The following is a 17,500-nucleotide window of genomic DNA, read 5'->3' as shown; positions in this document are numbered from 1 at the left end:
ATGGGATTGGGGAGGGAGGAAGGGAGGAATGTCAGTGCTCTTATCCTTCTTACTGTTTAAATTTAACAGTTCAACAGATGCATTACCTCTCAGCTCATCAAGTGGTTTAGCAATTTCCGTGAGTTTTACTACATTCAGATGGAGAAGTATGCACGGCAAGCCATCAACGACGGGGTCACGAGCACTGAGGAGCTGTCTATAACCAGAGACTGTGAGCTGTACAGGGCCCTGAACATGCACTACAATAAAGCAAATGATTTTGAGGTAGGCACTGATCTTTGTTTCTCTGTGTGTATGAGCTGCTGCATGGTCCGGGGTGCCTTTAAAATAATGTACCTTTTTGTTGTGGCCATGACTGATGGAATCTGGGCATTCCGCGTCCCTGAATGATGCTAATTAATCTTTTTATCCTTTGTAGCTGGAGACTTAAGCCTCACTAGGACTTGACAAGAGATAAAAGTTTTCACATTTTTTGATAAGTTTCTTAGTTTCGACTATTTGAAGCTTCCTTTAGGAGAGACAGTAGTGAAAGAAGTCATCTAACTGTTATTCTAAAGCTCCGTAATTGCGTGATCAAACACTTGCAGTTACCTTCCTCTGCTTTCCTTCATTTGATTTATAGAACAGAAATGCATTTGATTTGTCAGACTGCAGGATAAAATGACTACTTGAAGTAAATGCTCTCTGTTTTCTGCTGTAACAGGTTTGTGGCTTTGATTAAGATCCCTGTTTACAGGCCAGCCTGGTAGCTCAGCAGACTATTGTTATCATTAACATGCTGACCCTCGGCGATACCACGGGAGAGTGTTTCTCCCTGCTGAGGATGGCAGTTTGCATTGTTCAGGTAGTCAGATGCAATGATGCATTCGAACAGGGTGTGCGTGAGGGGGAGGCTTGAGTAATGCCATCTCTTGGTGAAGTGGAGTGGGAAAGTGATGTGGGTACTAATTACTATATTTTTTTTATCTGCACCTTTCACTCAGGGTCAAGTTGCATAATGAGTACCCTCCTGTAGCGAAAGTGACATGTGCCCACCAAAGAAAGGCGGTTTCCTGCCTAAAATCCTTCCATAGGATTTTTAGCGGTGCTCATTTTCACAGCATGTAAGTTCAGATGATGCAAAAAGTTTTTAAGCAAAGACTTTCTTGGCTCCTTCCCCCTCTTCTGGGCATGCAGAGTTTTCTGGAAGCATGGTTGCATGGAAGGGGCAGATGAAAGAGTAGGAAAGAGGATGTTCCTTGGGGATTTTGCCATTCATTGTAGTTGACGACAATATCCAGACTTTATGCTTGGTGTGCCAGCGCTCACAGGCCCTCCTGAGAGCTCTGGCCCTTTTAGGCACTGACATGCGCACTGGACAGGAGACTCCTGCCCCTGAGAGGTAGGTCTACCTGCATGCCAAGCCATAATAGCTAAATATAGGAAAACAAAAAGAAATATGTAAGGAAATAAGTGTGACCAACTTTTTTCTGTCAAAATGTTCTTCAATTCCCTCAAGCTTATTTACTTTTGAATGCAACTTTTTGTCTGTTTGCAGAATGTAGGTTGAAATGTTCTTTGCTCTCAAAAGTTCTCGGGTCCTTGATTTCAGGCACTTATTGCGTATTTCAAAATGTTAGTTGCATTGTTAATGTAAATGGATTACTTTGGTGAAGAAATTTGGAGAGGTTATTGGTGTTTTCAAGGAGATAAGAAAATATATGTCTTGTATGTTTAGCACTGCTAGTGATTGCAGTCTCCTAATCTCAGCAAGGTGTCTAGTAGCTGCTAGGAAAGGAGCCCCTTGGTTTTTTCCCCGTTGTGGAGGGAAAAGGATGATGTATATGAGAACAATTAGCAGCCACTTCATATGTTCATACTTGTGTTATCTAGTGTAATGAGGATTTCCTAGAGGTTTAAATCTTGGTTTTGCATTGAAGATCCGCCAGTTATGAGATCGTTAAAGTGCATGGTGCAGTTTCCAATGTAGCCAATGTAACTTTTCTCAATAAATGCCTGTCCCCTCCCCCACAAGCTGCAAAGCAAAAATGACAAGTACTGTAATGTTGAAATTGGATCCAAAGGGATTTAGCAAACTGAGCATTTGCCATATTTAGCTTCATCAAAGTTCCTTCCTCTCATACTTCATTGATGCTTTGCTGATCTTCTGATTAGTCTGATACGCTGTTCTCTTAAATCACTTACACTACTATTCCAAAACTCTCCCCCTTTATTTCTTCTTGGGTGAAATTCACACACGTAGTTTAATTCTCCAAAAATGACTATGAGGAAAAAATGATAAAGCTAAAATGTGCATTTGGTCTGTATCAGGCTGTGCCATTGATTTCCTCAGGAATCTGTGATACTGTGTTCCTTTCCCTGCACATTGGAACTGACAGCTTGTAGCAAAGTCAAATAAGATGTTTTACAAACCACATGCCCTATCGGTTTTAGCTTTGCCATTGTACCCTTGTGGCTGTGAGCCAGAGACAGATACAACGCCTCCTCCAGCGTGATGCAACTTTGCCTGTGTTTTGTGTGCATGTGTGCGTATGCGTGTCTAGTGGGTTCCACATTTCTCTCTCTAGCAGTAGGGTTAGCTCGAGAAACCTGTGCCAAGCTGCACAGGGCAATTTGAAACTGAGTCTTTAAAGCGGGGGGGGACCCACAATTTTTTTTTGTGAAAGGTAAAGATGCTTCTCAGCTGCAGGGCAGTTCTTCCAGTGAGGGGAAAAAGAGAAGATGGGTTGTCCTGGTGAATGAAAACTACAGATATTAATGTCCCAGTGCAAATGCCTAGATTGGAAGTTGGTCAGAAAGAGAGGACAGCTTGCTGTGCCACTTGATATCTGTCTCGTCGGTACTGTTGCCATAGGCCTTTGAATGCCAGCTGCAATAATTAAAGTCAGATACCGTTGCTATGCATTAAAAGAAAAAAAAATACCTAAATAATTTCATGACTCTCAAGATCCATCCTAAAACAGATTATCAGAGCTCACAGTTGTGACTGGCAGGGTGATTTCAAATAAGGGGGACACCATGCTGCAAGTTAAAATAAAAAAATGTGGTGAAAAACCGTAAATAAGATTTTTTTCTTACCAATTTGTGTACTTAAAACAAGCAAAAGGAATTGGCCTGAGGACAATACCTGAGGTTTAGCCTTGCTTTGGCTCCCACTCCTTCTCTATCACCCTTGTTTTCTGGCATTTTTTTGTAGTTACCATCGCTTTCTGTGTATTAACATCTCTCCGCACAATGTCTGTTCCTTTTCCATGTGGGCATTTAATGACTCAATCTTAGTTCTGAAATCTCGTGGCCTCTCTGTGCTAGCAATTTCACTCTGTGCCCTCCTGCCTACTCCTTACACTAGCCACTCTCCTCTGCATAGTGAGCAAATGAACACCAGAGCAAGCCCCCGCACACGCCATCTTTCTTGAGCTCAGCCTGCCTGCTGCTTCACTGGAACTCGCCTGGTTTTGCAGACGTAGTTATTGAGATTGATCACAATAGTGAAACGTCTGCCAAGCTGTGTTACTTGCACAAATACACTGTATGCAGTTTTGGTACAGTGGGGCTTGACGCGATGATTGCCTCTTTTCATAGCACTAGTTGAGGCACGTGTCATCGTTTCGAAGGGGGAAGAAACCATTTTTAAGAAGTTTGCTCTGCTTTTGGCAGGGGAAAACCACACTTGTGGGAAAAAACTAATTAAGACCAGTTGTACTCAAGTCTTAGCAGAATGTTTAACTTAAGGCACTCTGAGTTAGTCCCATAAAAATCAACGAGATTATGTAAAACAATTCAAATAGCACCACCTATAAAATCTAAGTAATAACCCAGTCACGTAAGTGGCCTACAAACCCTTGAGAGGAATGCTGGCTGCCAAAATTTTCAGAAGTGATGATGATTTTAGGCCAGTTCAATTTTGGGATGCTCAACTGGAGATCTGTTAATGAGAGCCACTTTGTCAGGAGGTCCTTGACAGTCCGGTCCCTGAAAATGAAGTGTGCCCAGCACTACATCCAAAAACTAAGACATCCTAAATTATCAAAAATTCTGGCCACTCATGCTTATTTTAGGAACTGTATTCTTCTTCAGTTTCATCTGCAGGATTCATCTTGAGCTGAATTGAGGTTCATGAAAAGGAAAATTAAAACCTTCAAACCTGATTCTTATTTGAACTAAAGCCACTTATGAGTGGTTTTGCAATACACATCACTGTAAAGTACAATTTATAACCACAGTAATACTCCTTTACATGGCAGAGCAGTGCAAAGTGGCCTCAAGAGAAGTAAAAATCAAGTCCGTAACTTGCTAACTTCCATCTCAGAGATTGCTCTTCCTATACAAACTGCTCTGCTGTAGCAGTCTCTGCACTTCTTGTGGTACCAGCAGTGGGCCCAGCCTAACCGGACAGTTGTTCGTTTCAGTATTAAGCTCCTCACATTTTTTCCCTCAGCTGTATACTTCCTTCTTCAAGGGCTTTATTGTTGTAGCATTTCAACATTGTTCTCAGCATTCTTAAAGACAAAGTCGGAGGGCTGCTGTCTGGTGATCAGCAGGAGAGTAAAGCTGCTTTGGCTGTTTGAGAGTAGCAAACGTAACTGCCCTGATCCCTCTGGAAAATAAAACCCTGAAACACAGGTGTCCAGATGGAATTTCTTTTTCACTGAAAAATCTTGGTTTCAGGAAATTTAATTGATGCCCTCAGGCCACTTTTTTGGGGTTTGTTTGGGTTTTTTTTTGGCTTTTTTTCATTTTTTAATTTGGAAGAGGCTCTCTTGTGAAACAGCAGAGCTTTCCTTGAAACTGCTCAGGAAATGAACCTGTTTTTTAATCAAGTAACAAAATCCACAGCTTGCAATAGAAGGTCCATGCATTGTAGGTATCAATTAATGCTTATTAATCAGTTTTTGCAGTTAGTTGAACCACAGATTGTATTTGGAAGCTATTAGGGAGAGAAGTATGAGAGGAATACTGTTGCAGGACTACACTTGGTTTTCCTGTTTGTGTCCTTTGGATTCAAGGTGTTTGTATAAGGAAGTTGGCACGTTGATATATGATCTATTTTTTAATGTCATTACAATTTTAGTTCCCTCTGCCTTTTTGTCATTGGGTTACATTTAAGCACAGCAAGATCAACTTTAAACTTCCTTACTCAACAGCTTTATTAGTTATAACGTACCGTGACCTTTCTCAATATTCTTAAAGAAAAAGATACAGTGTAATGTCACTTTACTTTGCTTATTGTTCTTTGTTGTGGTGAACAAAGCATTTTCTACAGTGGCTATAGCACATAATTATACAGCTTTCAATAGCGGTGTCTTGGCACATATCAAAGTTCAGAAGAGCCTTTAGAAAAAAAAAAGATGTTTTGTGGCAGCCTAGGGAGGGTCTCATCTTTCCTTCAGAAAATAGTTCAAGGCTCTTCTGTCAAGCTTCCCTACTTAGAGCTTTTTCTCCTCCTGCTTCATAAAGTTTAAAGGGGATTCAGTGGAGTTCTATGATCTATTTCCTTTGAAAGATTGTTCCTTTGCACAGAGAAGTCCTTTGACTTCAAGAGTTCACAGATTCATGTCTTTAGGTATCATATGTCTGACCTTATCAGTTACTCTATTTAATGTAGGAGAAAAAGTCTCAACTCTTTGTGTTTGTCTGTTTTGCCTCTGTGAAATGATTTGGTGAAAAGACCATCCTTTTTAACACACCACTGAGAGGCCGTTTCTGACTGTAACCTACCCTGTGGCTCTTTAAAAAAAAAAAAAAGTCGTCCTTGTGTTTTGTGTATGGATGATTTCACAGTGAGAATAGAATTATACAAGGACAGACACACATAAAAAAATCTTTTGCTCTTTTTTCCTAAATGATCTATTGGCTATTTTGGTGGCTGCTACTCTGGTTCCCCAACAGGCACAACCATTTAACAAACACAGAGATAGCGGCTGGAGTGCTGGGCCAGCAGTAGGTTTTCCCTTGCTTCGACCTACCCCAAAGGCCTTCATAATTAATTGTCCTTCAGAGATGAGGAAAGTTCAGAGACAGTGTGTGTAGCGATGTCTATTGTCTGACATTCAGTTCTCCTTCCCTCAGCTCTTTTTCTTCATTCCACAAAGGGTTATCAATAGGAGCAGGGAGCAAGCTCTCTTCTAACAGCTGCTGGTGGTGGCTGTAGCTTTCTGTGGAAGGTATCATTGTGTTCAGCCATCTATGGATTAAATGGCTGGAAAAGTTCTAACAACCCTTTCAAACGGGTGTGTTTATTTCATCTAGATTACACAGACCTATTTAGCTAATTAAAAACTTTCTCAGAACCCCTTCTCTCTTATTCAAGGGAAGAAAAAAAATTAAAACACTGCTGTAATTATGAGGAATGACTGCAATAAATGAAAAATTCGATCTGTCAGCTTTGATCGAAACATACTCAAATAAGCACAGGCTTGTTTGTTGAGTTGTTCTGTGGTTTTGTTTTATGGTTTGTTTTTTTTTTCTTAGAGCGAAGAAAGGTGCACAGTACAAAAAGCTTAAAAGAAAACATTAGTATAAGCTGTAACAGAAACAAACACTCGTCCAGTTTAAAAAGCTGCCACAGTTCATACTGTCTCTGTTTGTAACATCAAACTGCAAAGAAGCCAGAGTTTGCTAAACAGATTATTAATACTGTTGTGCCTTCTGCAATTAATTTAGAATCCTCTGTGGCATAATTATTAAACTTTATATACAAGAGAACAAAATTATATACATGCTTCCTTGTTTTCCCCGATGATATGCTAAATAAAGATGTGGTGTGGTTATAGTAGATAGGCAAGAAGTACAGTCAAATTATGGTTCTTTATTAACAATCGTTATATTACTGCTCCAATTAATTGGGCGAAGCCAAAAAGGACAAATACAATCATTCTTCCACTGAACAGTTTAACTAGCAAATTAGGGAGGTTTTAATAATTTTTTTCCATCTTTTTTTAAAAAAAACCAAACAACTCCGCTCCAGACTTTCACCTGCATACTTCATAAATCCATCACTTTGCGGTTAAAAGGAATAATCACATAAAGCATTTTCTGGGCTCCATCTCACTTCCTTACTGTTAAGAAGGACTGCACAACAATCAAGATCAATTATTGTACTGATTAAGTTATTATGCCTGGCATTTTGAAACAGGTTTTCTGTATTTAAGAAGAAATTGCATACAAAGTAGATGCAGCTAATACAGTAATGCAAAAAAAGATCATAAAAAATTAAAGTTATTCTTATGAATCTTTCATTAGAAGCAATGAAAAGGGACACTGGTGAAGCCAAGTGCTTTGTTCTTCTGAGCTCCTCTTGTAGGGCCAGATCCTGCAAACAATTACGTACTTGAGTGTTCCTTCTGCTAGAGCTCTGTTGGTGCCGTCAGCCTATCTCCTGCTCTTTCACAGTTTGCCCACTTAGGCCTGTGGATTACTACCAGTGTTGTTCTACTTTATCAAACAGATGTTCCCTTTAAAAATTGACAAAAGTCTTGTAAAAAAAGTACACCACAAAATCACACAGCTGTACGGAGGCAAACACTTGCTTTTATGAAGGAAGAGCTGTTGTGAAATGATTTAAGGCTACTCAGGGCTTTTCAGATTACTCCCCACCGCAAATAACATGTTAAGTACTAAATTGCCCTAAGCGGTGTTTTATTACTGATCAATAAAATAGTAATCTTATCTTTTAGCATGGAAAAAATATTTTAGTGGAATTTTTCCTGGTTTAGTTCATGGATAGCAGTAAACCAGAAAGCATAACCCCCAAAAAAAACTGCAAAACTCATCCTCATTTGTTTCTAATTTTGCTTTAGGGGAATCCTAGGATTGTTCCGGCTGAATGGTGCAGGATTTCTGTGCCTGTGTGCTTGTGTGCATGTAGTGGTGGTGTGCTGTGTTTTGTTTTGAGGTTTTGGGGGGTGTATTTTTTTCCTTTTACAATTATTTACTGGTACTCATCCTTATTGCCCCATCCCCTTTTCAAACAAAACAGCCCCCTTCCAAAAAGAAAAAAAAGAAAAAAGAAAAAGAAACCAACAAAACCAAAACAAAACTTGGCAAACTCTTCTGACTCCTACTGCCATTTCATTTTGCATTCAACAAGGGGAAGTGGGAATTGAAACATCAACTGGAGATGGAGAAAAGCACCAATTTATAGTGCGCTAGCCTTGCACAATTCAAGATTCCTTTTACTAGCTGCACACATTAATACCCAACATCTCGCCACTCTCTTGTGGCAGTTGTGAGGAATGGCTATTCCTTCCCGTGTGTGTACTACAACCCTCTAAAGACTCTTATTTATTCTCTCCCATGTCACCTTGTGTACAGTCTGGTCTGTGACACTGATGGTGATTATGTCATTATTTTGCTCTGGGGGCTTTGGCACATCTGCAGAGCTGATGCACATCTTCTTTGTTACGCTGGCATACGTCCCATATCGCAAATGCTTCATTAGCCTTACTGCCTGCCTCCTTGCCAGACAAGAATACCCAAATCCAAGCTTCTTTTTGCTCTGGTCTTTTGTGTCTGTGATGAGCCTTTATTCATCTTCCTGGTTCTTCCCTGTTTTCTATTTTTCTATGTAAAACTGATTTCCAGATGTCCGTTGTTCTCCAAAAACCCATCATAGATGAGGAGTGAGAAACAAGGTGAATTTTAACCCATGTTGTCCCTTACTCGCCTGAAGTCTTATCCCTCACAAGCTGAAATGTTTTATCATTCATCCTTCATTTGAACATAGAAAGAGTTCATTAGGCTAGGCAGTTCAATTTTAAAAACCTGATGATTGAAAAAAAAAAAAAAAAGTAAAAGAAATCCATGATTTCTACTACCATTTAAAAATCCTAGTTGTGATAATGAGTAACATGCAAGTTGCACATGCTTCTAGACTTTCTTGATTTCTTTTAAACGACAGCTAAATTTCTCACTCAGAGTGTTTGAAGAAGCTGTGCGGTCCAGTGAAGAAGGAAGGTATTCACAAGACCTGATCAGCTGAAATATGTGTTTTAGTGTGTCACATTGAAGGGACCTAGAATGTTTTATACTGTGAAAACTGAGGAAAACGTTTGATCTTCTAAACTTTTATCTAAGCTGTTCTATATAAATGTTATACCAGAGAGATGTGAATTAGTGGGTTAACTTAATAGATTGGTAAGATTTTTTCCTCCACATCCCACCCACCCCACGCATTTTCTCCATGACACTGAACTAAATTCTGGGCTGGATGCTCAGTTTCTGGTGTAAATCAGCTCCAGCAATCACTGCAGCTAATTAATCTGTGCCAGCTGAAGAGCTGTCTTTTGTTGTGTTACTATACAGTCAAGTGTGTGAATATATGTTAAATATTAAGTGGAAAAAAGTTTCATTTGTTTATTTTAAAACAAAAATTAAATGCAGACCTGGATTTGGTGCCACCGAGCCATCACGTTTATGGATGTGGGATGGAGAGGGGCATTGTTTTTATTTTTGTAAGGCACGCTTGCCAAAAGAGGAGGTCCCAGCCAATACCATCTCACAGTACAGGGTCAGGGCTGTGTGACTGACTTTAACAGAAGTCTTACAGATAGGATTGCCCATCCTATAGGACTTTGAATAGGTCACCTTCAGGCAGAACACCGTTCGCTTGATATCTTCAATGTGTTTTAAAATGGACATGAGTCAAGCTTTCATAAGGTGAATTAGCAAACTGTCATAACCTTTGGAAACCATAGGAGAAGTTTAGGAGCATCATGATCCACACTGGTTTCTGGCCCAGCTTTCTGGGGTCCTGACCAATCTCAAAGCAGGTATCCCTGGGCTGAGAGAGCAGTAGCAGTGCAGATTTGCTTGCAGAGAGGCTTTCTGACATTGGTGCAGAATGCAATGGCGACACTTTTTTCGAAGATACTTGCAACTGTAAGGGTGAAATACTGAGGATCTAAGGAAGTAAGAGCAGAATATTGCAGGGATCCATGAGGACTGTGTGTTCCTTCACCTGCATGAGAGAGAGAGAGAGAAAAAGAGCGCGAGCCTGGGAGGTGAAGTAGCCATGATCCAGTATCCTACTGAAGTGACATTAATAACACAAGAAGTGAAGTTAAGAAATATGGTTTGGTCCAAGAGGAAAGAATTCTACAGAATACTGGATCACTTTCTGTAGTTACATAGAGCTCATCACCTGCAATACTAGAGTATTGCTGAATTTTGTAGTGCAGTGGGAGAGCTTGGTGTCTTCCCGATGCATGACTGTGGGTAGGCAAGAGAGAGAAGGCCATCCAGAAGGGCTGGCTGAAAGTAATCAATGTATTGGAGATGATTTCTCCCTGTCGATCTGGAAGGGGCAAGGTTCATCTTTCTTATACGCAGGGGGGGAAGGTAAGAAGCCAGGCTCTGCCTCATTTTCTGTGCCACTGGAGGGACTTGTGAACTGCCCTCTGTGGGGGAGAGGTTTCAAGGATCTAATGGAAGTATGCCGACAGAAGAAGCCATGTCCAGGTGGTGGCCCAGGCTGCTCAAAGATGTGGCCTTGAACTTGTTTCTGTAGTTAATGGAGAGACTTTGTAGAGAGCAGCAGATGAGGGTGATGTGATCTCTGTTGCTAAGCAGAAGGGCTGCTGCATTGATTAGGACTTGGGGGGGAGAAACAGTGGTGTAGACACATGAATGCATGAAGAGGCATAGTCTACAACTTCAGAAAGTTTTTAGGGGAGAGAGGTGAAATAACCGTTTCAAGTAGAAGTTCTTTAACTGCTGAGCATCGATGTTCAGGGGGAAGCCAAAGTGGATTTTGTCATGGAATTGAGGAGAGGGCTGGCTCCATCAGACGAGGCCCAGCCTCGAGGTTATTTAATCCAGCACTGTCTGGAGTTGCACCATTTCCTTCCAGAGAGATAAAGAAGAATTAAACAACAGGGAGCTCAGTCCATTAGAACATAAGACTTAACGTTCTGACCTCACAGGCTGGCGAGGCGCATCAGTCCCCAGCAGGTCCTGCACTGAAGCTTGTAGTGGGGTGTTTGCCCTTTGGCTGGCCACATGGCTCAGGGTGGAATGGGTGGAGCAGTTTATCCTGCTACAATGGGTTTAGGCTTCCCTGAAAAGCATGGTTATGCTGGGAGGTGGTTTGTCAGAGTTAATTGGGGAGAGCCTGGGCTGGTGGAGCCAGGGCTTCATTTGCGACACAGTTTCCTTCCCCTGCCCCTACCTTCAGCCAGGGGAAGGGGAATAGGTGGTATCCTGATGCCAGGGGGCATGCTTACCACCTTCATGCCACCCCGAAAAGGACCCCGGTGACTGCCTATTTCTCTGCCAGTCTGATTAAACACCACCTGCTTCCCATTACTCTCCTCTACCTCCCTCCGTACTCCCCCCACCCCAGCACAGACAAACTGAGGAGGTAGAGGGCACAGTTAGAGTTTTTAGGGCCAGATAGAGAAGGCAAAGGTGACTGCAATGCAGAGAGACGGAAAGAGTGAGCAAGAGCAAGCAACACCAATTACTGCTGTTTACTGTTACAACTTAGTTTTTTGTATATGTAAGTTGTACTCTAGATGTGTAAGCCATTAATTGTCACTTTTAGTATAGTGTTAATAGTTCATCTATGGGGCCAAATTCTGCTGAACATAGAAAGAATTCCCCCTCAGTACAATCTCTGTGAAGAACTTTTCCTCTATATCCATGGTCTAACCAGCAGTTTCTTCCTGCCCAGCTCTGTTATGCATGGAAATACACCATGAAAGCAGAGGACTTACTGCTGGTGAGAGGCATACCTGTTCGTCACAGTCCAGGCTGTGCCTCCTGGTCCTTGTGAGTAACACATCACATTCCTGTCTGGCTGATGTGTCCAGGAGAGTATGCAATAATCTCTCTGCTATTCCCATAGCAGAGCTAGAATTGGGTGGGCATCCCTGTACTCACTATTCTGGACAGGTTTTTTGTGGGCGCTTGTATGTGGTACCTGCTGGAATTTGGCAGCAGGGTATATAATATGCCGCTTGGCATTGTAAGCAGCCACTTGTAGCAGATTGCATTTCACCACAATGGGACTGAGTTAGGCTATTCTGGTGCATGAGAGTTTTATTTCTCCATCAGTTTTTATATGACGCAGCTTCTTGGGTGTGACAGTAACCCCTCCTGTGATTCTGTCTTACATTTCCCAACACAGACTAAACCCGCAACTATCCTAAGCTGTAGGAGCCTTAGTGATTTTTCCATTCTGTGGCAGTGCCATTGGCAATGCAGTGAGTTAAGGGCAATCAGAATTTCCATTAGAAACCTCTACATCTCATGCAGTTCTAATTCATTAGTAAGGCAGAAAAGGAAGTTTGATTATCATCTCCCTATTAAAAAGCTATTGATGATTTTCAAGGGTGGGGGAAAGGGTGAACTGAATTTCAAAAAGTCTAAAGAAATTGTAAATGGAAAATATTTTTATTTTGCTTTAGCCCACTCTACACGCAAGACTTATGAACTTTTCGTGTTAGGGCCATTGTGTTTGTAGGAGAGAGTAGCTGTGTTTCTGTGATGGATAGGCTCATCCCTGAAACTGCAGGCACAGCAGTCCCAGGACAGAGTTTCTCCAGGGGTGCTGACATGTATGGGATGCCTCTCGCGTACTGCAAAATGGGAAGATGGGTAATATCAGGGAGGACCCTGGGAGGCAGAAGGAGGGTTTCAGCCTGAGGGAGCTGTGGAAGCTCTGTTGTGTGCATCCAGACGGGGCACACAGCACCAACAGTACTTGGCGCTCTAGCCACGCAGGGAGCCTGCAGAGTACTTCCCAATCTTTATTTGTGGAAAAGCTTAATTGAAATGCAAGTGATTAAATCTAATGTATCACACAGTATCCATTTTCACTGCACTAGAGTTTTCACTTCCCCGATATTATCAGACATCTCAGTGGCCCCACTGTCAGTTTTTTTCCTTGTAAGAGCCATGCCCATTCTCCCCTTTGTGAGCTTGGCGGAGGAGATAACAGTAAACCAGCAGTAGATTACTAGTGCCCTAAACTCTATGCAAGGGTTAAGAGATCTCAGCTTCATTTTGAGCAAATGCTTTTAAAATACATTCTTAAATCATTTGAAGGGCATGTGTTTTGCAGCTTTTTACAAAGAGTAAAAAAGCTACAGTGTAACTGTAAGAGCAACAAAAAAACCCCTCCTTCGTTTTCCTAATTTTTCTCTTTTTACCCTGACTCAAATTAATGCTTTTCCTTTCCCAAATGCCAGATTCAGTGCTGTGTTGTTAGCGCTGTCCCAAAAGAGTGGGCTTCTCTTTGTGTGCCACAGTGGGAGAGCAGATGTCCTGAATGGCCACCCATTTTCTTGTGCATCTTTTTCTCTTTCCAAAAAAATCCGTTTCCTAACAGATTTGTGCAGCAGGAGTTGTGATAGGAAACTTGATGGCAATAAATGCAGACCATGGTGGCACCAGAGAGCTGCTGCTGTAGCCAGGGGGATTGGGACACATGAGGTGGTGGGCAAATTGATGCTCTGCTTTCTAGAAAGGTGGTGATGGGGAGAAAAGTGTGTTTACTAGAGTGTCCAATAGTTGACGTATTTTTCATTTCTGTTTTAAAAATAAAAGCATCCTTTCCAACTATTTCCCTCTCCTCATAAGTGATAATGGAAGAAGCATTAGCCTTTCTATCACTTGAGCCAACCTGTTTTTTTTCTAAGAGGTGTCCAGGATGTTCAGCCAATTGAGTGATCTAATTAGCTGAAAATTGTTAATTTCCTTTACCTTATAAAGCACCTAACACAGAAACTGTTAAATAATGTTAAGTGTCAGACTTAAACTGAGAACATTGGGCCATATGCTGCCATGGCTTTCACGCCAAAAAGTGTAGCAACTTACTCCAAAACCTGCTTCCAATTTCTGTGTAGAAGCCAAAGCCTCCTGCTTGATATGCTGCCACACCAACTTGCAATGCGAAGATGGTGCCACACAGCAGCTCACCGTGCTCAGGCAAAAGTGTCTGTGCATGAGGGGAGGTGATGGTTTGGATAGATGTGGCAGGAGCTAGGACACCAGTAAGGTATTGCTGATGCTGCCCTTGAAAGCACAGGAGAACTGACAGTAAGAGTGTGCTGCTCAGGGCAGCATTATCCTGGAGACACTGATAGGGCCCGGAGAACAGGCCTTATGAGGAACGGCTGAGAGAGCTGGGGTTGTTTAGCCTGGAGAAGAGGAGGCTGAGGGGAGACCTCATTGCTCTCTACAACTACCTGAAAGGAGGTTGTGGAGAGGAGGGTGATGGCCTCTTCTCCCAAGTGACAGGGGACAGGACAAGAGGGAATGGCCTCAAGCTCCACCAGGGGAGGTTTAGGCTGAACATTAGGAAAAAAATTTTCACAGAAAGGGTCATTGGGCACTGGAACAGGCTGCCCAGGGAGGTGGTTGAGTCGCCTTCCCTGGAGGTGTTTAAGGCACGGTGGATGAGGTGCTGAGGGGCATGGTTTCGTGATTGATAGGAATGGTTGGACTCGATGATCCGGTGGGTCTCTTCCAACCTGATGATTCTATGATTCTATGATAAGTCCCTAGTTTGTGGAGGGCCCACTGGATAGGCGGGCTGCCTTGCAGCTCTTTGTTAAGAAGCTGGCTCGGTGGGACGTGCATGAGGAAGGGGCTGGTCCTAGTGTTATCAGCCTCCTCACAAGCCCACAAAACAGTAGTTTCAGAAGTAGTGTGATACCTCACTGCTGGCTTGACCCTAGCATGGCACTGATGTAGTGTCTTATGGATGGGAAGGGCTTGTCCTCAGTCGGTTTACTGCAGGTATGGGAATACACATTTAGGTGTTAGCTTGACCCCAAAGACCACAGGCTTATAACTTCATCATGTGAGTCAGAGTCTCAGGGCTACATGTGGATGCAAGTGGGGTTTCTTATGCTTCTTCTTAAAGAAGGTTGCACTATGCCCCCAAAACTCTCCTTACCCTGACTTTAGGAGTGGGCGTGCCTTTGCACATTTAGTTTGTGCTTTGTATGAGGTCTTCTCAGCAGAACTATTTTCCCTGAATCTCTTCTGCTGTTGCCGTATCTGTGCTGGTGTGGACCACTGTGCACACACATTTAACCTGTCTGACCTGGAGCTACCCATAGTGAGACTGCTCCCCCAATAGTGGACTCACTCATCATCCTGAAGAGATGCTCCATCAGTTGCCTACTAGATGCTGTTAATGCTTTATCCTTGACTTCTGCAGCGTCCCTCCCTATAGCCACTGTCTAGATCACCCAACTAGAAGAGTGATCTGGCCTTCCCCCTCCCACCCCCTCCAACCTGTTTACCTCCTGTTACCACGACCTTGCGCTCTGCAACGTGAGCAGCCTTCACCAACTGAGGACCTCTGATCCTAAGTCCACTAGAGATTTTGGCGTTCCTGTTTGGCAAGGCGACTTGTTGCCACCAGGTCAACATGAATAAAGATTTTTTTTAAGATCTGTAATGTCCTGCAATTGCAAAAAAATCCATGCAAAACCTCCCAAAATGCCTGCAGATGATTTAACCTCTCCTGGAAGCCTGACATCTTGATCTATCTGTGCTGCACTTGTGTATTTCTGCTCATAAGTAGGATCGAAAAAAATCCAAACACGTACTCAGTAAGAATTCTACTTTATATAAAATCTGAAAGTAAAATCAATCTGGCCCAATCTTATCATTTTTAAAGTATGTTTATCTAGCTTTGTAGTAGGAACAAGCAGACTGTTTGAAGGCCACATAGTTTTCAAACCTTGGTTGCAACACGTTACCCCATTTTGAAACCATCTTTATCTAGCCGAGAAAACTAAAATCTGTTTGACAAAGTAGCACCCCAGCCAGTTTATCTTGCAATATGGCTTTAGCTCACAGAGCCTATTGATTTCCTTAAATTAATGTTTACAGAATGCTACTGAATTTCACTCAACGGGACATTGTTCTTTTGAAGCTTTGTAAAATATGATGCAGAGTGTTATTGCTGTTTGTTCCTTTGCTAAGACTGATGAAACATTTATTTTTTTAAAGTGCAGCCTTGAACTATAGCTGTTTCCTACAAGTGTGTTTACTCTTGGAACGTTGGTAATACAACACACTATCAGACGCCAGCACAATACCACAGGCAAAGTCTGTAGGTACCCTCTGGCCAGCCTAATCGTATAAATGGAGCTGAAGTTTAATGCAGATTAGACATCATATGAGGAAGGGTTTTGAGCTTAGCCCAGCTGTCCCTGTCTGAAGGATCTTCAGATTTGTGTGCTACAGCCAAGCAGTTGTCTGACGCTGTTACAATATTAGAACGGCTGTGTTGGTCTTCATATTTCTAAACATGGGACCCTGTACTGAAAATTAATGTCTGATTCTCTTCCTCTTCCTCCCCCCACAGGCAAGGTGAATGGCTTTATGTTTGCCTTGCATGTGATTCGGAGATTTTCAATGCAGTCTCTGAGGAGTGCTTAAAAATCTGCTCGAAGAAGCACTTACATTACTTCTAACGTCTACCCAAATTTGAATAGTTTACTAAAATAAGGTCGCTATTACCTATGGCTGAAATTTTACATGAAATCACAGCCACTAACTCCTTGACAATTTTGCTGCTCCTTTCTGCAGCTATGCTACTATTAGACACATCAGTCCAATAAATCTTTATTGTTTGCTTATGCGATTTGACATGCCAGCCTAAACTGGGCACCATTTCATAGGGTGGTGTGTACCTTATCCCACAGGCATCAGAGTGAACTGCTCACTTGGAGTGTGAATGGAAAAAAGTGCTCCTGAGGAAAATGTGCCTCGGCCCAGAACAACAGGGAATGGCCCATTCACAGGAGGTGTAAACTCTCCGTGTAAACCAATGGAGCAGTGAAAATTTACATCGCTGAGGAGCTGCCCTTTGGTAGACTCCCACATGTGCTCTGGGAGAGGGACTTAAACTCCACGTTTATTCTATACAATATGAATGCATCAGCTGGCAAGAGAGAAAAATATGAAGTCATTTGAGAACCTAAGATGCAGGTTCTTGCTTTAGAAGTCTGTGCCTGGGAGCAGATGACTTTTCTTCCTGTCATGGACGTTCCATGTAACCAAGTCACAGCCCCCTACAAAGGGGAAAGGAAAGCTAACTCTCTGACTTCTTGCCTTTTTATCTGGTAATCACTGTGTGGCCTTCCTAAAGCATCTGAGTTTATCCACGTAAGTCCACTCTGTCTGCAGTACAAGTCCCCAGCTTTTGCTACTGCTGTCAGGAGATATGTCTCTCCTTGATCAATATTTACTTAACAAACAGCAGGGATAGGAGAGTTTGTTTAGAGGAATCATGTGTGCACAAGGGTGAATGAATGCTCGGTAAAGTACTTCACCTGTTTGTCTCCTTTCCTAGGGTGTCTTTTCTGCTTCAGGCCTCATGCTGGGCTTTGCTACCATTGCCCGTATGATTCACTCTGCTTTAGGACAGTTTAGCAACGGGCTGCAGAAAATGAACTTCCAAGTAAATACTTTATTCACTGTTCTAGGTAAGTTTGAGGGAGAAGTTTAGGACCTCTGTAATAATAATTTTATGGTT

General features: G+C 42.3%; 1 protein-coding gene across 3 annotated transcripts in view; it reads left to right on the top strand.

Annotated features, from left to right (window-relative positions):
• PROX1 (prospero homeobox 1) overlaps positions 1-17,500 on the top strand; it is a 47,780-nt gene that overhangs the window by 21,361 nt on the left and 8,919 nt on the right. For all 3 annotated transcript variants that reach the window (XM_069852815.1, XM_069852813.1, XM_069852814.1), the window contains exon 4: positions 70-264. In XM_069852815.1, coding sequence (XP_069708916.1) covers positions 70-264 — 195 coding nt within the window. The remainder of the gene's footprint in view (positions 1-69; positions 265-17,500) is intronic.

Source organism: Phaenicophaeus curvirostris, chromosome 2 (genome assembly GCF_032191515.1).
Source record: "Phaenicophaeus curvirostris isolate KB17595 chromosome 2, BPBGC_Pcur_1.0, whole genome shotgun sequence".
Lineage (NCBI taxonomy): Eukaryota > Metazoa > Chordata > Aves > Cuculiformes > Cuculidae > Phaenicophaeus > Phaenicophaeus curvirostris.
Note: the sequence above shows the minus strand (reverse complement) of the source record. Positions and strands in the feature narration are given on the sequence as shown.